Source organism: Lissotriton vulgaris, chromosome 4_1 (assembly GCF_964263255.1).
Source record: "Lissotriton vulgaris chromosome 4_1, aLisVul1.2, whole genome shotgun sequence".
Classification (NCBI taxonomy): domain Eukaryota; kingdom Metazoa; phylum Chordata; class Amphibia; order Caudata; family Salamandridae; genus Lissotriton; species Lissotriton vulgaris.
The window spans coordinates 636,518,664-636,540,350 of NC_141691.1; the positions used below are offsets into that span (position 1 = coordinate 636,518,664).

The 21,687-nt window shown below is 45.5% G+C and overlaps 1 protein-coding gene across 2 annotated transcripts in view; it reads left to right on the forward strand.

Moving 5' to 3' along the window:
- Positions 1-10,694: 10,694 nt before the first annotated feature.
- The window catches only part of HUS1 (HUS1 checkpoint clamp component), a 215,522-nt gene continuing 204,529 nt past the window's right edge, over positions 10,695-21,687 (forward strand). For both annotated transcript variants that reach the window (XM_086964900.1, XM_086964901.1), the window contains exon 1: positions 10,695-10,879. In XM_086964900.1, coding sequence (XP_086821026.1) covers positions 10,828-10,879 — 52 coding nt within the window. In that variant the 5' untranslated portion in view covers positions 10,695-10,827. The remainder of the gene's footprint in view (positions 10,880-21,687) is intronic.

Below are 21,687 nucleotides of genomic sequence, written 5' to 3' on the forward strand. Positions count from 1 at the left end.
ATGTAATTTTGGCCAAGAGCCAGGTTTTTTAATCTTTCCTGAAGCAGAGCTCGGACTCAGCCATGGGAAGTTTGGTTGGCAGGGTATTCCGAAGCTTCGTAGTCACTTTCGTGAACGACCTACCACCACGATGGGCTTAAGCGAACCTGAGAATGCACATATGTCGGAAGTGGTAAGATCTCAGGGATCTCTCCTGTTGGTACATGCCAAGTCTGGTTCTCAGGAAACAGGGACCCTTGCCCACCAAGGCACTAAAAGCGAAGATGAGGGGCTTACATTGAATCATTTTGGCCACAGGGAGCTAGTGTAGCTGCTTTAAATGAGGTGCAATGCGTTGACGGAGAGGGGCCCACTGAATTGCTCTGGCAACCGCATTCTGTATTCACGAGAGCACATCACTAAAGTTTACACCTTTAACTTCACCCAGTGATTACTCAAAATATGTTACTCAGAATCATAGTTGTACTGTCCCGTGAGTTAGGAATTATGGTATCCTATTGGTTCCTGACAGACTCCGCAGAATAGTGACGTAAGTGCTTAGGTGTAGGTAACAGAATTCATAATGTAGAATGTTCAGATAACGGTTACACTCTGAGGAACAAAGGTGTGTAATACTAAGCTCTGTGTGTGGTGTGATCATTTGCATGTACCCAGGCTGAAGAGGATGCTACAAGTGGCGATGAGAAAGGAGATTAAGTAAACCCTGCGACTCGAAGAACCGAAAGTGCTCTCCCAGAGAGTTTGCCATGGTCCAGCAGACTGCTTTTGCGTGCCATGTGTGCCTCTGCTGAAGTTAAAATCGACAGTTGGTGTATGTGGAGTCAAAGCGCCACTTCAGACACTGCAAGGCCTGTGAAGAAACTGTTGGCCTTACAGAACATTTATTTGTCGTCGGCTAGAAATTTGCCGGTAAAGTCGAGACAAGAGATACTACACCTCAGCCTAACACAGAGCTGTCATTTATACACTACGACAACGCTAAAGGTAGCGACAACCAGGTACAGAGACGCTCTAAAGATAGTGATAGCCGGGTGCAAGGAAACGCTAAAAGTAAAAAATTTCTCATGCAAAGAAATGCTAAAGGTAGTAAAAACCAGATACAATGCAAAGAGGTGAGAAGGGTGAAGAACCAGTGCAAGAAACAAAGCTGCTACTCACAATCAAAGAAGATATTATCTCGCAACCAGAAAGCGGGTGCGGCAACCCAAATGGAGGCACATGGCTAGTGCGTGACCAATGTGCTGATACAAGCGGGCAGCAGACCCTGCCGGCTCGAGCTGCGCTTTCAACAACAGAAAGCTCCACAAGTTATGATGGTGCCCCTACCTAAAACCACTGCTTCCCTCCGATACCAGCAAAAAGCAAAACATTGGTGACAGATGGACTGCCTGAATTGAAACCTTCGATGATTTCATTGCTGCACTGGAAGAAGCAAGTGACAAAAAGATCATTAAATATCTAAAGAATTTAGTGAGTGAAGGAGTAAAAAAGTGATAAAGAAAATGCTGCCTGGTGATGAAGTAACATATCATTAAGTCAAAGAGACGTTAAACACCAAGTTCAATCCAATGCTGAATGTCGACTATGAAAGCTACATTTACAGTCAGGAAAAGCAGAGAGCTGGTGAAATTGTGAATGAGTTTGTAGAAAGATTTGATTCGCTCATCAAATATTGCAAGTTTAACTAGTTCAATGATTAAGAGGTCATACATCTTAGAGTAAATAGATGGTTGGCTCTTCAATTCCTTCAGATGAAAAAAGCTGAAAGAGACACTAAGCTTGAAGTGAGTACTCATGGCTGCCAGAGTGAAAGAAAGAACTGACAGGCAAGCAGCTAACATGGAGGCCGGAACGGCCCAAAATAAATCAGCGCGGAGTGTAAAAAATAGGTTAAAATCCAAGGTAGAAGGCCATAAAGTAGTGTCTCCAAAGAAAAAGAAGTTGTGTTTTAGATGAGGATTTTCCTTTCCACATGAAGGTAAATGTCACACCAATAGACAGATATGAAAAGGCTGCGGAAAACAAAACCATTTTGTCACAGTTTGCAAAGCGAGGGAAATATCAAGTGCGTCACGTCGAGAAAACAAACTGGAGGAAAGATCAAGTGTGTCACATCGAGAAAACAAAATAGATGCCAGTACATTCCAGACAAACCACTCCACGCGCACCCACAAGGCCAAGCATCCACATTGGTTGAGGCAAGTACAAACTGAATGGTGTTGATTGTCATCAAATTTTGCATCTAAAAGTTTGTCACCGGCATTGTCAAGCAACAGGGAGGAAGATGGGTGTACAATGTCAATGTTGACTGCTGGACGACATGCGCATGTAGGTTAGCTTCTTGCAAGGAAGAATGCCAGTCGAAGCTAGGTGGACATGTAAAAGTGCATAATTCATTTGGACACTGTCCACTGAAAGTGAATTGGTGCCCCATACCTTTTATCATAGACAGTGGTGCATGATAAACATTATGCCAGAAGAAAAGTACAATGAACTGTCTTCAATGCCTCGTTAGACCGCGTCGAATGGCAAAGAGTATACGTGGGCTGCTTCAACACCACTGCAAAGTCAAGGTTCATACATAGCAACTGTGAAGCATAAAAAAACGAAAGTACAAGCACCAATTCATGTCTTGCCAGGGACTTCATCAAGTGCATCTTTACTCATTTTCAGTACTGCTGCTGGCATGGGGCTAACTTCTGTTAACAACGGCAATGCCTATCATGAGATAGTAATCAGTTTCCATCCTTGTTTCATAGACTAGGAAGACTTAAGACTATGGAAGTGCAACTTCACATAAATGAGGACGTTTGTTCTATTGCTCAATGACATTATTGAATTGTATTTTATTTACAAGAGGCTATTGAGAAAAAATTTGAGACACTCTTAAAGCACAACATCCTTGAGCGATCCACTGTTCCAATGCCATAGGTATCACCCATAGTGGTAGTGTTGAAGAAGGATAATGGAGGAGCTGTGAACATCTGCTTTGATATGCACCACACGAAGAAGGCATCTGAAAGAGAGCGACATCCAGGTCCGCATATTGCTGAGAATATTAAGCAGCTGAATGGAGCTTGGGTCTTTTCCCACCTTTATTTGAACAAAGGGTATCACAAGCTCGAACTGGGAGTAAATTGCAGGTATGTTACTACCTTTTTAGTCTCATACTGGTTTATTTAGATAAAAAAGGCTACGTTTTGGAGTACCATCAGCTGCAGAACTGTGTCAGAAAGTTATTTGTCGCACAATACAGCCAGTCACAATGCTTTAAATTACAGTGATGACATACTAGTATTTGGGGCCACACAAAAAGAAAATGATAACGCGCTTACAAGAGTGTGTTATATACTTGCTGCAACAGGTCTTACTTTAAATGTGGCAAAGTGTGAGTTTCATCAAACCAAACTCATGTTCTTTGGTCATATCTTTTCTGATGGGGGAATGACTCTGCATCCACTTCTCTCTCAAAAGATGTAACTATGCTGCGATCCTTCCTTGGTATGGCCAGTTACTGTTCAAGGTATATACGTGACTTTGCCCCTGTAAGTGCCCCATTGAGAGATTTAACAAAACAAAATGTTCCATTTAGATAGTCAAGTGAATTTGAGCAAAGCGTCAAGAGAATCAAGCATGCAATTGAGAACGTCCCTGAAACTGCATACTTTGATCAGAAATTACAGACAGAGGTTGTTGTTGATGCAAGCCCAGTGGGGTTGGGTGCCTTCCTTACCCAGCATACCACACATCCCGATGCTTCAAGGCACATTTTGGATTATGCTAGCCCAAGTTTATCATCGACGGAACAAGCCTATTCACAATCTGAAAAAGAAAGACTCGCTGTAGTGTTAGTTTGTGACCATTTTCAAGTGTTCCTGTATGGAAATCATTTCACAGTTGTCACCGATCACCAACCATTGATGGCAATCCTAAAGCCAAAATACCCCCTCACATTTAGAGGTGGGGTTTGCGAATGCAGGAGTACGTTTATAAGATTGTACATCATCTAGGATAAGATCAAAACCCTGCTGACTACTTCTCCCATATGCCAATACAGTATCATGGTACTACTTCTATAGCGGCTGATGTTTATGTTAACTTCATTGTGTAATCCAATACCCCAGTTGCCATATCGATGGTACAATTCATTGCTGCCATGACCACAGACAGAAATTTGAAGATATTTAAAAACATTATTACACATCAATCGTGTAGAAAACATACTTGACCTCTCATGATAACCTTGAATACCATAAAATCAAAAATGTGCAGGAAGAACTTGCAGTTTCCCCAGAAGGCATCATCTTATGAGGGTCGAGAATTGTCATAGTCGAGAGTCTGAGAAAACAAGTTATTGAACTGGTTTAGGAGGGACATCGTGGAGGCGTTCCTAGTAAACAAGCTTTACGGGTCAGAGTATGGTACCCTCGTCTTGATGAAACAGTTGAAAAAGAGTTAAAGGCATGTCATTTGTGCAACTGCTTGCCATCTAAGAGAAACCTGCATCGGTCAATTAGGATTGACCAGCATTTTTTATGTCAGTGGATCCACTTTCGACATTGAGAGCTGTAGCGTGAAGTGCAATATGCAACCTGGGACCAGCAGTCAAATGTGTATACTCAGTTCCATAGAGCCAATGTTGTTTATAGCAGCTATTGTGGCTAGCTACACTGATTTTGCTATTTTGATGAGTACTTCCAAAATAATGAGTTTGACGTGCTCTTGTTGGGGTTTAAAAAAAGAATAATATCGAAACCAGCATTAAATTACATTTCTACACATTTGCCTTTTTATTTTAGGGACCAATCAGAAATTAAAAACTCTGCATACGGAGTTAGTTGTCTTGTTGTCTGCGAGTTACCTGTGGTCTGTGCTCTACCTTTAGCTGTACTAATACCTGTGCTCTGTGCTGCACCTGTGCTTTACCTGTGGTCTGTCCTCCTGTACCTGTGCTCTGTGCTGTAACCCTGCTCTGTGCTATATCTGTGTTTTCTGAGGTCACTGCTGTGGTATGCGCTCTAGTCTATGCGCGTATACGCGATGACGCGTTACGCCATAGACTAGAGCAGATAGCGCCCGCATGCGCGGAGAAGGGAAAAGCAAAGGCGCAAACGCTAGAAGCAGCAGTTGGCGACCGGAGCGAGCAAGAGTAGACGCTCGGCGCCCTTTAGCTCGGAATCTTCTTGTATGAGTGAATAAACCTGAGTTACACTTACTACCCAGTCTCTGTGTGTACCTGTGGGGGAACTACACATTACAGTGGCGACGAGGCTGAGATCTGAACACCACCCGGTGCAGTGGACGACGGAAAGCACCCCCCACAAGCCACACTCACTAGCCAGCAAGGCAGGTCACCTGCAAGGAAGAGCAAAGGGCGTGGCAGCAGCGCAGCAGCACGGCACGGAGCCAAACACCAACCTTACAAGCCAGGTTAGTGTGGCCCAAGACTCCAGGAACCCTCAGGCAGCAACCTGGCAACCAAGGGAGACACCCCCAAGCTAGAGGAAGGGGGGAAGAGTGTACAGACTGCACAAAGTGCGAGGGATAATACCCCAGGTAGCCCAAGGGGCCAAGGCGACACGGCAGAGAGCGCAGGAGCGTCCGGTGAGCCTACCCAACGAAGGGCCCAGGAAGGAGAGCCTAGAGGTGAAGTCAAAATGGCGAATCAAGCGTCAGCCCTAATGGCACCCGTCCCGTTCCTCCCCAGACCAGGAGAACCCCAACTAAAATGGGAAGACTGGAAAGAATATTTCCTCAATTACATTGAGGCTCTCGGGGATGAAAGTGAAAGTGAATACACGCCGGAAAGGAAAAAGAGACTGTTACTCCACAACTTAGGCCCAGAAGGGGTGAGGGTGTTTAAGAACCTGGTGCCCAAGGAGAGGGGTGCAGCGGAGACGGATGTCTTTGTGAATGCACTGGACGACCTGGACAGCCATTACCGCCCAGCAGTTTGCGTCTCGATAGACCGCTATAACTTCCAACAGAGAAAACAAGAGGCGGGAGAATCCATTGATGATTATGTGGCAGCTCTTCGACGACTAGCAATCACGTGTCGGTATGGGACCTTACAGGATGAATACATTAAAGACCAAATTGTAATGCACACCACCAGCAGAGCAGTTCAAGACAAGCTATGGGCGATGAATGAGACAACCCTAAAAGAAGTTGTGGCGATGGTCAAGAAGGCGGAAATGTCGAAGAGAGGCGCAGACGCTGCGAAAAGGGAAAGTGGGCCGAAACAGATGATCAACAAGATTGATGAGGCACCACAATCCAGCAAGCCCAAAAGCGCTTATGGAGACCCGAGGAAGGATACAAGAGGGCCTGGAAAACAGATGGCCCGCTCCAGCCCGGGGACAAAATTTGCGTGCTACAGATGCGGCAGTGCAGCGCACGCGGCCCAGGACAGGCGTTGTCCCGCGTTCCGTGCTAGGTGCTCGTTCTGTGGGTTGACAGGTCACTTCGAAAAAGTCTGCCGGAAGAAAGGGACGAAGTCCACAGTCAAGTGCATCGACGCAGCCACGGCCAACGTAAGTGAGGAAGACGATCCGGAAGAGGATGATCTGGTTCTGTGCATAGAGGATCAAGTGCTGGACGTAGCCGGGAAGCGAAGAGATAAGCCCCGCACCGACATGCTCATCGGGGGCGTCAAGGTACATGTGGCCGTAGATTCAGGGTCCCCCTGGACCATCGTGCAAAGATCGATATGGGAAGAGGACTTCGCGCCAGTCATAGGGCCCGACCTAATGCCGCCGGACATCAGACCCATCTCGTATACCGAGAATTCCATCCCCCTGGTAGGGTGCAGGGACCTTGAGTTCGAATTCAGAGGACGGTCTGCCACGTGCACCCTGTATGTAGCGGAGAAGGGCCCATCGGTACTGGGATGGAGAGACGCAGGTGATCTCGGCATCATACTCAATCCTGGAGGGAAAGAACAGATTTTATTAACAGACGAATGGCCCCTCTCGAAGGAGGAAGACTGGAAGGCAGCATACCCCAAGGTCTTTGAGGGCACGGTTGGAAAACTGGACAAATTCGTGCATAAAATAGTCCTTAAGGAGGGAGCAGTACCAGTCGTGCATAAGGTCCGGAACATACCTATTTCCACGAGTGAGGCGGTGCGCCAGGAACTTCTTAGGTTGGAAGAGCAAGACATCATCGAGCCAGTGGATAGTGCGGAATGGCTATCGCCCTTGGTGGTGGTCAAGAAACCCAACGGCAAGGTCAGGCTCTGCGTGGACCTAAGGGAGCTCAACAAAAACCTCATAGTGGAGAGGTTCCCGCTCCCCAGAATAGAGGAGATGCTAGCAAGGACAAAAGGCATCACCCACTTCTCCACCATAGACCTCACGTCTGCATACTACCAGATAGAACTGCATCCGTCGAGTAGGAAGTACACGGCCTTCATAACGCCCTTTGGATGTTACCAATTCCGGAGAATGCCCTTCGGCCTAGCATCCGCTGCGGCCGTTTTCCAGAAGTTGATGCACAGGTTGTTTAAGGACATCTCGGGAGTGCAATATTTCCAAGACGACATCCTAGTGATGGGCTCCGACAAAGGTGAGCACGACAAGAAACTACATCGAGTGCTGGGAGTGCTGCAAGGCAAAGGCTTAACGGCGGAATGGAGCAAGTGTAGAATTGGGTCTCGCTCAGTGACCTACCTAGGGCACGAGATAGGAACGCATGGCATCTCGCCGAAGGAGCAAAACGTGAAGGCAATAAGGAACGCCAAAGCCCCAACAACCAAGGAGGAAGTGCGGTCATTCCTCGGAATGGCCGAGTATTACAGCAAGTTTGTAAGACATTTTGCCACCAGAACGTACAGGATGAGACAACTAATCAGAAACAATGCAAAATTCGAATGGGACGCAGAGGCCCATTCTGAATTTGAGTCCATTAAAGACTGTATCAGCCACGCCATTCCATTGCAAGGGTATGTCCCCACGGGCAAGACCATTGTGACAACAGATGCAAGCGACAAGGGCTTGGGGGCTGTCTTGGCGCAGGAAAGGGAGGATGGAGCTAAGGAAACGATCAGCTTTGCATCCCGGGCGCTATCCCCGACGGAACAAAGGTACAGCGTAATTGAAAAAGAGATGCTGGCGGTCACGTGGGCGTTAAACAAGTTTCGTCAGTTTATATGGGGCACGAGATTCAGGCTCCAAACGGATCACAAGTGTTGACGTCATCGGGCCATGACACTGCCACCCCGAGAATAGCAAAAATGACCTTGAAGTTGCTGGATTATACCTATGATGTAGAATATCTTCCAGGTACGCAGAACAAGGTAGCTGATTACCTCAGCCGGGCAGCAGCAATGGAGGAGGCGCCGGGAGAGACCCCGGACACAGAGGAGAGGGTGGCCAGCATGGAGGATCACGAAATGTCGATTAGTGCACAGGAATGGCAGGCGGCTTACGAGCTTGATGAGGAAAAGATGGATGTAAAGAAACACCTCACGTTGGGGTGGCCGGACAAGAAGAAGCTCACGGAGGGAGTGCGACGATTCTACGAAATGAGGGAAGAATTGTCCCTGAGTGACTCGGGGATATTCTTGTACAGAGGAGAGAGAGTTGTGCCCCCAGTGACACTGATACCCAGGCTGCTGAAATTGCTCCATGAGGGGCACTTAGGCATAGTGAAAACCAAGGCGTTGGTCAAGCAGATGTATTGGTGGCCAGGAATGGATGCCCACATCGAGAGACAAGTGCGGGAGTGCGGGCAGTGCCAAGGAGCGGACAAGGTGCTCCGCCCACTCAGACCAGCACTGGGGAAGTTCGACACCCCGCAAGGCCCCTGGGAAGATGTGGCCATTGACATTCTGGGGCCCGTTCTGGACAGTAGAGGTGTGAATAAGTACATATGTGTGATAATAGACAAGTATTCCAAATGGCCGGAAGTGGACATACAAGAGTCGATGGACACGGACACGATCTTGAAGTTCCTAACATTGGTGTTCCTTAGAGAGGGCATACCCAAATCCATTCTCAGCGACAATGGGCCACAATTTGTGTCGGACAAGTGGGGGAGGTACATGAAGAGGAATGGGATCGAAGTGAAACACACAGCCGTGTACCATCCAGCTTGCAACGGCCAGGTCGAAAGGTTCAACAGGGTGCTCATGGGCTCAATTCAGGCAGCCATATCGCAAGGAAAAGACTGGGAGGTGGAAGTAATGAACATGCTATGGGCATACCGGATAACGCCCTCCGTAGTGGGGTATAGTCCGTTCCAAGTGCTAAGGGGACGGCATCCCTTCACCCGGGACAACGTAGCATGGAGGGAGAAGACCATCACCAGCAAGTGGTCTCCAGCGGTGGTGCAGCACAACCTGGAGAAGGCCCAGAAGATCTATGCAGCACACTATGACAAGCGACGCAGCACGAAGGAAACGGCGCTGGAAGAAGGGGAGTGGGTTAGGATCAAACTTCCCACCCTACAAAAGAAAGGTGAAAGTAAATTCAGCCAGCCGCTACAAGTTAAGGAGGTGCGTGGTAGGGCGGCTCTCCTCAGTGACGGAAAGGTCTGGTCACAAGATCGCATGGCCAGAGTCAACAAAATATTAGTCTGGCCCAAGGCTGAGGAGGGCGAGAGATGCATGAATCACCAGGAGGCTAGACCCCTTTCTGAGCACGGCCCAGACAACCATGGAGAAGGTGCAGGTGATGACAGTGAAGCGGATATCCTAGGAGCTAGGCCTACCGATGGAGGTGGTGTACAAGCGAGTGCAGAGCAGAGAGCAGAAGTGAGAGAAGCTGGGATGTCCCAAGGAGAGACAGAAGCGGGAGAGAACGTGCCGGTAAGACACACCCGCAGCGGAAGGGCAGTTATCGTGCCCTCTCGTTATAGAGACTTTGTGATGGATGGACGCTAGCTTGGCGCCGCCCCCGTGGTGCCCCACATAGACACTTTTCACAGCTGGAGGACACTCAACCTGTTGGGGGAATGTTTAACCTTGTTTTATTAAAGGGGGGAGATATGTGGTATGCGCTCTAGTCTATGCGCGTATACGCGATGACGCGTTACGCCATAGACTAGAGCAGATAGCGCCCGCATGCGCGGAGAAGGGAAAAGCAAAGGCGCGAACGCTAGAAGCGGCAGTTGGCGACCGGAGCGAGCAAGAGTAGACGCTCGGCGCCCTTTAGCTCGGAATCTTCTTGTATGAGTGAATAAACCTGAGTTACACATACTACCCAGTCTCTGTGTGTACCTGTGGGGGAACTACACATTACAACTGCGGTGTTGCATTCACATTGACAAGGCCAATAGCTCGGGCACTGCCGAGACCTATTGGCTTTGCCAATGCTTGTTGTATTTAGACTTCTCATTTTCAGAATAGACAACTCCATCTTTTCTCCAGTCTTCGACAACATTGCTTGGAAGCCATAAGCTCGTCTGAGAAGCAGGGGGCAGAAAGGATGGATGAGTACGGATGTGTTTTGGAAAAAAAAAGTAAATAAAATGTTCAGTGTACATTTAAAACAGCACTCGTATATGGGGCGAATAAAACGGGTAACTCCCTGTCTACTTTCCATACCGATTATCCTTCATTTTCTGTACCCCCAGCCTTATTGCGCGCGATGGATAAAATACATCGTGAACACCCTCCGACAGCGGCTGCACAACTAACTGAACCAATCACAATCATAGACAAGCAATTCCCGCTGCCTATTCGGAGAGCCGGTGTAAGAGGCGGGGCCATAGGTGGGTGGATGGACGCACACGCGCGTTTCCATAAACAGCGTTCTTTTACGTTACGTATCTCGTTCTTTTCGCGCCCCCAATAATGTTTTATAGTTTTGCCCACTTGAAGTCGCCATGAGGTTCCGTTCTAAGATTGTGGACGTCAGCTGCCTGAACCATTTCACTCGTAAGTTTCGTGGGACGGGTGTGCACCATAAACAGGGGGCGGGGCAACAGTCTCAGTCAGACATAGAGAGGGGACTGTGGGGTTATCGGGTTATTTGTGTTTCCTGATCTTCAGGTGATGCATCCAACAAAGTCCGGGAAGCGCACACACAGCACAGTGACAGTGTTGTTACTTCTCCAGTTGCCAGTGCTGAAAAGTTGAGGGATTCCGGCCGGCCCAGGCAAACATACTGAATGTGTCCTGGTGTCGTTTTTCCGACACCTTGATACATTCATGCGCGCAACTGCATAGCTCTCAAAGTCGAAAATTTCACTCGCGGAATAACACTAGTTATTGGCTGACTCGTGAGAATGACTCATGCTTGTTTGCCAGCTATGTACTGAGTGCTATTTATAAGCAGATGCACACACCCAGATGTTTTCGGTACACACCCTGGCGGCGAAAAATCGTAGAGTGGCACAGTACTATAAATAATTACCGAGAGCGGAGGCCTGGGTCTGACTTGGCTTTAAGAGAACTAGCCTCACCATCAAAACACGTTGGCATATACACAGTACAACAAACCCGAAGTCAAGCTAAGACAAAGAATTCCTAAAAGTGTTTTTATAAGGCGGAAGTGTCCCACCTTAATACATTAGATTGTATCACTGTATTGAGCGCCATGTGCCCAGGGCTGGCGCTATGCATCGACTGGGTAGCTGCCCAGGGCCTCCCACATGTTCCATCAACATGGGGTTCCGCATATGTGCGACACAAGACAGCAGGTCTTGGCAGCTCACTGGTCCTCTTGTGCACCCTGGCGATACAATTGGTGAAAAAACTAGAAAACCACGGCGGACACCTCAAACCTTACCCCAAACACAGTTCAGTAAATAAGAAGTTGGTGCACTCCTTCCTCAGTACCAGCTGTTTATTGGTACTGCTGCTTCAGCATTACAAACCAACAATGGGCCTGATCATTAATAGTCACACCAAAATCTACGTGTCCAACATTAGAGGGGTAACCTAAACCTTTTATAACTCTATCCCAGACTTATTTAAATCGCTGTGTTGTGGTGTATCCTAATTAAAACGTTATACCATCATAGAGCCACCCAAGTATCAATGAAAAAATGTGTGGAACAGAGAAAAAGCACCTCACGGTAACACCACCAAGGGGACTACTGACTGGTACTCGTCAGCAGGTCCACTTATCATCATCGGTTACTTTCTCTCCGAAAGAAAAGTAATGTGTGTGTGTTATTAACAAAATCAAAATCTCAAACCCATGAAATCAAAATCACTATAAAAACCTAAATGTGAATGCAATATCAATACATGCTATTGCCATGCATGCCCCTTGGACCCAGTAAGGATATTGACAGATAATCCTCACAAATAAAAATTGGTGAAGCTAACTAGCTTAGGATAACTTTATTCTTCAGCAGACAATACATAGAAACACACAATATCAAAATGTGCTCCCAACCATTAAAGAATTGCTAGTCCAAGAGTCTTGAGATATTTTTTTAAATTGGATTCCTTTATTTAATTCCATCAAAACAGCCAACGTGTTACTTCCGCAGGGCTTTTTATGATAAATAATTATTAATTCGTGCAGTGATTTAATCCAATGAGTCAATTGTCAACAGTTATGGCCCAAATGGGAAAGTCATCCCAAATTCCAATAGCGGGGATTCTACCCCAATGTAGACACTTAAACAACTGCATAAATCAATATTTTTTTATTATTAGAATAATCTGAATGTTTTTATCATTCCACTGATTTCACTTTCTGTTACATCTTTGCATCTCTGTAATCAATAATCATGTAAGTGATATCCGTTATGTCATTTATTACTCCCGTATCAGAATTTTGTAAACTTTTTCTATACCTGCATACTTGCGAACTCTACTGATTTGGGCGGTATGCCACTGTATTTTATTTTCGGCAGCCCTGCTGCCTGCTGCTTTTATGCAACTAGGTCAGGCAGATGCCAGTTCCTGCCAGGGGTCCTGGAACAATTTTCAGAGTTGGGGTGCTGCTATCAATGTTACATTACTGAAGTCGGAGAAATTGTGAAAAATTCAAAGCGCCACACAAAGAACAAGTCTAGCAAATAAGTGATGCCCATTCAGCAGAAGAGTGATAAGGGTGTAATGTAGTATGTAGCTGGTGGTGCATTTTGGAATATATTGTTGCAAATATTTTACTAAAATATGGTGTGGTTGTGCACTGTGATATACAGATACCACATTTGCACTGCCATGCCGTTTTACTGATACAACTATGTTATGCACAAGTGATAATATGAGGAAATCCACTTTCTACAAATATTTATAATTTCCTCATTACCAAGTAATGTATCTTGATCCTTTAAAAATCTTTGTTACCATCACTCTTCAGAATTACAAAAAAGTGCTTAATTTGTGCTTTCCTAACTAGTTATACATTTTGACATTTTTGTAAAGTTCTTTTACCGGTATTTACATTTTGTTGTGTGTTAGAAAAAAACCTGGCATTCTGCAGCCTTTCCTTTCACACCTTGTACTGTAATCAAGATTGTAAGATAGGTCTCTTTTTCTTTGCAGTCAGAGAAAGAAAAGTAAACACTAATGCCAAATTAAAAGAATAAGCAGCAATTTGTCAGAAAACATAGCTTGACATTTGACCCCTGTCTTTGAATGCACAGCAAATGTGACAAGATACAAACAAAATTTAAAAGCCTCTTTAATTCTTATTCACATGCTAAACACCACAATGTCGGCCTTTAAAAATCCTAATCACCCACTTGCTATGGCAGAGTCAGATTTGATCAGGTTGAGCTATTTTTAGCGCCTACTCCTCCACTCAAGTGAACTTGGGCTGGAAGGAGCAGGTGTTCTGATCATTCAGAAAGTAAATGACCAGTAAAGACGCCTTTAGAGGTCAAAAGTCAAATGTCAGTTTGTCTTTTTACTAATTGTTTCTTATCTTATCCTGAAAAATGGTGTTTACTTTTCTTAATCTTATTACAGTTCGAGGTTTTTGTCAAGTGAGCTATCTGACAACTGACAAAGAGGGACTCAGTTGTTCCTAAAAATAGATGAAAAATAGGGTCAAGGAGGGAGGAAAAAGAGGGTAGTCCACAGCAGCTCTGGCCGAGCTACATTGGCTACCCTTAAAACAACGTGTGGCTTTCAAGTCCCTCTGCATTGTCTTTAAGGCTCTGCACGGACTTGGACCCAAACCTCTGCAAGCCCTGTTTCGGTGGTATACTCCTGCCAGAGATTTACGCTCATCCTCGGCCTGTCTGGTAAAGGTACCCAGATTCAATAAAACCAGAACAGGGGGCAGATCCTTCAGGGTTGCAGCGGCCAAGTTGTGGAACAGCCTGCCCACTGACATACGTCAGATTTCACAGCTTCTTCCATTCAGGAGACGTATCAAGACCTGGCTTTTCCCCCAATAAATGCCCGTCTGACTGTTTTCCCGGTTATCCGTCAGCAGAGTATTCTCCAGCGCCAGGAAGCCTGCAAGGTATCAGTCGCGCTTTATAAATACTCAAAATAAATAAAATAAATAATAGAGGGCTACCCTGGGCATCCCATTAGTTGGAATTAATGGCCTCACACACTCTTGCAAGTGTCATGCTTCATCATTGGCCGTTGCTCCTCGTTGGACAGGCGGTGCAATGTCCAACGGGCTCACCTCTAGGAGGGGCTCTTTATCGGAGATCTTTTTTCCAACAGCCTGTGGGTGAAGTGCAAGTGAGGGGCCAGGTGAAAAGTGGATAGTGTAGGTGGGTGCGTTAAAATATAGCACGAGGTACCGGAGATCAATTTATTCTGATGGTTCCCATGCTATATGTTAAAACCAGTGGGTAGCCTATGATCGCCAGAGTTAATGGTTCCGTATCACGATCTAGGACTACAATGAGTTCTGTGAGGTCGACATGTTTCTCGCTTGTGCAATTATGCTGCGATTCTTCAGGACCTAATATAATAATACATCTATCACAAGGCTCGACCTACTAGAGTGTCAACCTATATAATATATATTTATTTACTGTTGTACTACCTGGTTAAGACTGCTCTTGCCTAGAGGAGACAAAAGAAAGAGTTACCAAAATACAGAGACAACAGTTTCCCATTCTTGACCGTGAACACACTGTGGTTGTGTGAAGAGAAGTGACTCCGTGGTAGTGACATTCTGTGCGCAGTGACATTCTGTGCGCAGTGACCAATAAGTAACAATTTAATCACATATACCACATGTCATCTCTTATCATGATTCAAATTAAAATTAAATTAAAACTAAAGATAAAATTAAAATAGCAGCAGTTTCTTCAAGGTGTCTAATTCGTAAAGCCAGTTACACAATTACTCACCTACAGGTCAAGGAGTACAGGTGTCAACAGTACCCGGTAGGTGTGACTTCAAGGGGGAGAGCCAATAGGGGTTTAATGGCTAAAGGGGAGAGAAGGGCACCCAAATCCAGTATGTCAAAAAAATAACTCGGACTTTTAGAAAAGGGAGGGGGTGTATTGTAACCTCATGATTCACACACAATATGTGTAGGATGTGCCGGTGTAGGAACACTCGCCTATGATCTTTCATCATTCCTTAACATCAGTAATATACTATTAAACCAAGTTCTAGTGAGTTATTGTTTCAAGTTGCTTCGCTGATGATTAAACGTGGTTTTGGGGATCTTAATTGCAGTGTCCAGAGTGCCGCGTTTGGAGATTACAACCAGGTCAGCGTATATCTATCGGGTTGTTGTTACCACCGTAAAAACGCATCCGTGTGTTATCTGTAATGTTGCCCACTTCCAGTCTGTGCCTACTTGGGGAGACTTAGAGGCAGCCGTCCACGTGCGTGTGTCAGCATATTCGGGTAAACAACAATTGTAGCAAAACAAAACAAGCGTACAAGTACCCCGGTATCGAGGCAAGAAATGCAATATCAATGAGCCCCCAGCAGTAAGGAATTCACACGCGCCGTTGACTTACTTCTCGAGGCCTTGGTCAGTGCTTTTTCGCCTACCCATCGCTACCGGGATCCGGATAGTAATGGGTTCCCGGCTCTCGGAAGTATATATCTGCCGTTTAGGGCGTTACCAAAGTGTCTGGTGCGTCACATGACCGGCGGCGCTAACGTGGGCGCCATCTTAGAAGGTGCAACCCATTTCCTATCACCTATCAGCATTGGATGGGTGAATGTAAATAATATTGGTACACTTACACTGGTAACGGAAAAATCATCAGTGTCAGGGACAAACTGGATTTGAGTCAGAATACTTGTTATCGGGAGTCACCTAAGCGACTGGTATGTCGCGGGGAGAGTGACGCTCATTTGGGCGCCATCTTGGAAAGGGGAAACAGACTTATTGAGTTGATGGTGGATTAGTATGTAGACGTATATATATCCCCATCAAGCTCATTGATCAAATCTTGCAGAAGCGCTGCCTGAGTGTGTCCCTACACTTTGAGGGGCACTTTGTTGATTACAGTAGTCAAACTATCTTTTGGAGCTTATTATAGAGGTAGGAAGCAGACAGTGGGGCATGGGGATAATAAAAATTAAAATAAATCATGCCTTAGCCATTAAGGATGTAATTATGCATCACTGTAGTCATAGGCTGCTCCATTGTCAAATGACAGGCTGTAGGATGTCAGTTTTTTTTCTAACACACACCATTGAAACAGCTTGCAAATAAAATGAATAGTACTTTTCATTATTTCAAAATATATCAGGAATTACGAAATCATTTTTTTTGTAATTCAGAAGGGTGATGCAAAGGTTTAAATAGGAGTAAAACAAATTAGAACACTTTTCTTGGTGTTGTGTAAATGACAACTATTTGCCGAAAATCGATTTCCAAACATTATACACTATATAGTTTTATCAGAAAAGCCACATGTCAGTGGGAAATGTTGTGGCCACTTCAATGTAAAATCTGGTGATTGCAAGCAAGTGTTCTACCATTTCATGCTTCATGTATATTTTTTTTAAAAGTGATAGTTCGTCAACATTCCTACCACCGCCCTGATGACAATGCAATGAATAAACTAAGAGGCAAATCAGTGGTCATGTGTATCCTATATGTGGCTAGATTTGTATTATTTAGAGAGCAAACGTTTAGTCTATTACGTCAAACAAAAGTGTTTTTTGTACAGCAGACATGCTGAACTCGCATATTTAAAGGTGCTCTTGTGTTAAAGAAGAAAATAGCAGCGCAGTGAATTATAATATTTTCCCAGGATCCCAAAATTTGAAACCAGTTTATAAGGCAAGAGAATTGTACAGGTTAAGTAGATTATTTGTCACTAAAACTCTAGGTCTAGTAGCAGTTTTATGATTTTTCGAGGCCTGCCATTGCTGTTGTGGGGATGCAGTAGCACCCCTACTTCTAGTACCTATGATTCTTGTTCTCAAGCAATAAAAACATGAAATCAGCAACCAATGCAGCTCAGGATTAAATGTCCTGGAAAAGGAGTTTCTTGAAAATGTGGGACTAATTAACTTGCAGTTTCTTTTTTGTACTTCTCAGATTAGAATATTCCTCTTTTATTGCGCACAAGGGACAGCAGCGCTGTCATCCAAACTTTATTGTTTGTTTAATGCTAAATTTAGTCAACCTTTTTGCAGTCAGGATTGTCTTAGCAGCTGCATACCTGGCCTGTCTGCATGAATATCGTCTGGTCGAGAGTCACCTAGGCACCACACGTGTAAAGTTAATAACTACCTGCACAGCTGTAGGAACACCCTGTCCTGCAACAAAAACATAGTGCATGGTCTCATCCTTTCCCCATTTCTTTCTGTCTAATGCTTTTTCTCCCCATCATCTCTTTTAGTCAATTTTTTCTATATAACATTTTCCTTCTCCTATAATCGCTCCCTCCAGAACTAAGTTCAGTTCTGTCTGTCTTCTCTCGGTGCGAAGTGCAGCGGTGCGGCGTGCAGTGCCCCCAGGTCGCGGTGCGAGCAGCTGCTCGGTGGCGTCGTCAGATGACGTAGTCGGTGAGACCAGGGTCGTTGTGCGAGATGAAGGCAGTGCTTGTCACGGTGCTATCAGGTCACGGTACAAGCAGCGTTGTCGTCGTTGCTGGAGCGCTGCCGAACTGGAGTCGGTGGCACCGGCCTAGGAAGGCCAAGGCTGCGGTGCGGGATGATGGCGGTGTGTCTCGTGACTTACAAGCGGGGTCCTCGAACCACGGTGCAAGCAGCGGCGTCGATTTCGGCAGGAAGAGGCGGCATCAGGCCGGCCAGGGCGTCCTCGTGAACCAAGGAGTTGCGGAGTGCGGTGCCCACAGGTCGCGGTGCGAGCAGTGGCTCAGTGGTGGTCTCAACAGGCGTCGTTGGTGACACCAGGGTCGCGTTGCGGCGGTGTCCTCTGCGGTGCCAAAGCTTCGACGTGAGGCGATGCGGAGTGCGGTGCCCACAGGTCACGGTGCAAGCAGCGACTCAGTGGCGGTCTCAACAGGCGTCGTTGGTGACACCAGGGTTGCGGTGCCTTCTGCGGAGCCTTCAGGACACGGAGTCGGCGTTGTAGACCTCGTCGGGTTGGTGTACTTTGGGTTGCAGTAAAAAAACACATAGTCCCCAGTGCTGCGGGTTGAAGAACTTGAAGTCTTTGCTGTTCCCGAGACTTCGTGAACAGGGGGCAAGCTCTACCTCAAGCCCTTAGAGAGACTCACAAGTTAGGTTGCAGAAAGTCCAGTCCAGGCCTTTCACTGCCTAAGACAGAAGCAGCCACTGCAGGTCAGCCCAGCAAAGCAGTAGTTCCCTTTTTGCAGCTTCTCCGGCTCTTCTTCGTGGCAGTCTTCTTGATCCAGATGAGTTCTAAAGTTTAGGGGTCTTGGACCCAGTATTTATGTCCAAAAATCCTTTGATCTTTCAGGCAGAGGGTGTCTGTGCCCGGCCAGAACCAGTTGGGCCTTCTCTGGTGTGAATTCCTGGCAGGAGGTGGAGACGGCAATTGTCAGAGACAGACCAGGCCCTTTGAGGTGCAAGGAAATCTCCCCTCCCTTCCCCCATCGTAGCCCAGGTTTATTCAGCCATTTCCTGACGAACCTAAACTATCTGGAGCCCCTCCGCCCCCCAGCCTTCTGTCACCCAAAACCCAGACAGACAGTCCACATACCAGCAGAGGCACACGGGATGACTGATCAAGAAAATACCCACTTTCTAAAAGTAGTATTTTCTAACGCAGAATGTAAAAATCACCTTCCCTAAAAGTTGCATCTTTAGATTCTGAGTTCAGGCATATTACATTTTATTTTCTTACCAAATTCCCTGGGCAAGTTATGTTTATAAGATGTTATAAACAAACCTCCCATTCTGTTCTATGGGGAACTGGTAGCCTTGCAATGGGGAAAACGAACTTAGCTGTAATTCACTATTAGGACATGCCACACAAACCAGGGCATGTCCTACCTTTCACATACACTGCGCCCTGCCCACAGGGGTACCTTGGACCTACCTTAGGGGTGCCTGACATGTAAGAAAAGGGAAGGTTGGGGATTGGCAAGTGTGTGCACTGGCCAAGTCGATATGGCAGTTACAAACTGCGCGCAGACTCTGCAATGGCAGGTATGATTTACCTTTTCAGGGCTACTCACGTGGGTGGCATAATCAGTGCTGCAGGCCCACGAGTAGCATTTGATTCACAGGCCCTGGCACACTCAGTGCACTTTACAAGGGACTAACAAGTAAATCAAATATCCAATCATGGAAACACCAATCCATAGCGCAATTTACACAGAGCCCTTGCACTTTACCACTGCTCAGCAGTGTAAAAAGTGTGCAGAAACGATACGCCAGCAAAAACAGAGTGAAAACCGGGAGGTCAGAAAGCAAAAAAGTCAGGGGAAACACACCAAAAGATGCCACGTCTAACACTTGTATGTCTATCTTCTTGCTCACCACTCCCTCTTCTCTTATCCCTTCTACGTTTTCTTTCATTCCTCCGTTTCTTCCCTCATTTCATATTTCTTGAAATCCTCTTTCTGTTTCATGTTTCTCCCTCTCATCATAACCCTCAAGTTTCATATCCCCATATTACACCCTTTAAATCCCCATCTCTTCTTCCCCTCATATCCCTTTCGTCCCTTACTTCCTTTTTCTTTTCCTTCTCCCATTACTTCCTTCTTACCCTCTGCTATACTCTTCAGTCAAAAGCCTTACCTATTGAACTACAGTACTTACCTAGGGATGGGTGAAGCTAGAGTCCAACAAGCGTCTGAGAGTATTTAGATGTTTGGAAAACGTCACACTTGATGCCCCTAAGACACATTGGATGAATAACATTGTAAAGAAAAAGCAATGACAAACCTGGAGACTACATATTGATAGTGAATAGAGATGGGTAGTAATGGGCTCGTGGGTCCTCCTGTATCAGTGAGTTGCAGTAAAATAACTCAGAGTTTAGCTTAGCCATCAACCATCTGTGAAGATGCCCTCTGCATCAGTCTATCCTTGCGATCGGATGTAGGTCAGATGTCATGTGAGGACTTTTCCTGTGATGTCATGTCATGGTTAGGCTAAATGGTATGTAATTAAATTTTTTTGTGAAGTAATAATTATGCAGATGTTTGATACCTGAGAAATCCTACTTTTGGATAAAGAATGTTGCAAGTGTGTACGTGCGGTTTCACAATAAAGCTGTAACTTTTCTACCTTAGGCAGTTTGCCTGACCTCTGAAGAGTCTCTGTGATTGGTTGTATTGCTTGAGACAAGGATGCAATAGACTGCATCATAATAACAACAAAAACCTTAAATGTTAAACTATTTACGACTTCAGCTGTAGACTGTGGATAGAAAAAATGCATATTAGTTGGAGCTTATTTGTAAAGTGTTTGCTCCTTTTTCAAAAAAATCTTTATTTTGCGATTGTTAAAAAACAAAGCACACTATAATGTTACATTTTACAAACTATTGTTTCACAATTCTTCCGCCCCAGTCGTCTGCAATGACATGTGTTTGGTAATGGTTGCTCGTAGTATGGCCCCTCCTAAATGGTCTTAAGTGACTGACTTCGCTTACAGAGTCCTTTTGTTACATAGCAAGTATACCTCTAGATATTTCCTTAGTCTTAAAGATATCTCTATTGTGTGTCATGCGGCACCGTTTCTGAGAATTCCAGTAATATATCTGCCCATATCATCAAATCTTCTGCCTCCTTTTCAACTTTCCTGGATTTTCTAATATGTTTCCTCTGTTTGTGCCCATTCCATCGTACCCCTTACAGACAAACTTACATCTAGCCTCAGGGCACCCAGCCAACCAATGGCCATGCACCTCTTTACCCACAATAAAGCAAATGTAGGAACTTATGTTACATCTTTTTGTGCTCCAGTCATACAATGATGCCCCAAAAACATTGCTTTAGAGGGGGAGCTGTTTAAATCCCCATTGTTCCATGTAACGTTGCAACGACACCTGAAACCTTCAGACATATCCAGGATAAATGACAAAACAATGCTCCATCCATCCCAGACCTCAGTCACCCTGCAGACCTGATCGGATATATTTTACTTAGAATGATCGGCGACAGGTATGTGCAATGTGAAAAATTACCAAAGACCTTCATTATCATGTCACTGGCTTCCACCCAATCCTTATCAGTGATTTGATCACCTATTTCAGCTTCCCATGCATGCATAGCCTTCAGTACGGACCTGATTCTGTCTAGCTTAATGACTTTATGCAATAATGTAATCAAATGGAAACCCGCACCCAACCATAGAATAGCTTCACGGGTACTAGACGTGGAAGGTGCATTAGGGAAGTCTGTACAGATCTCTCTAGCTGTACCAGTTAACTTAGCATATTGGAGAAAATA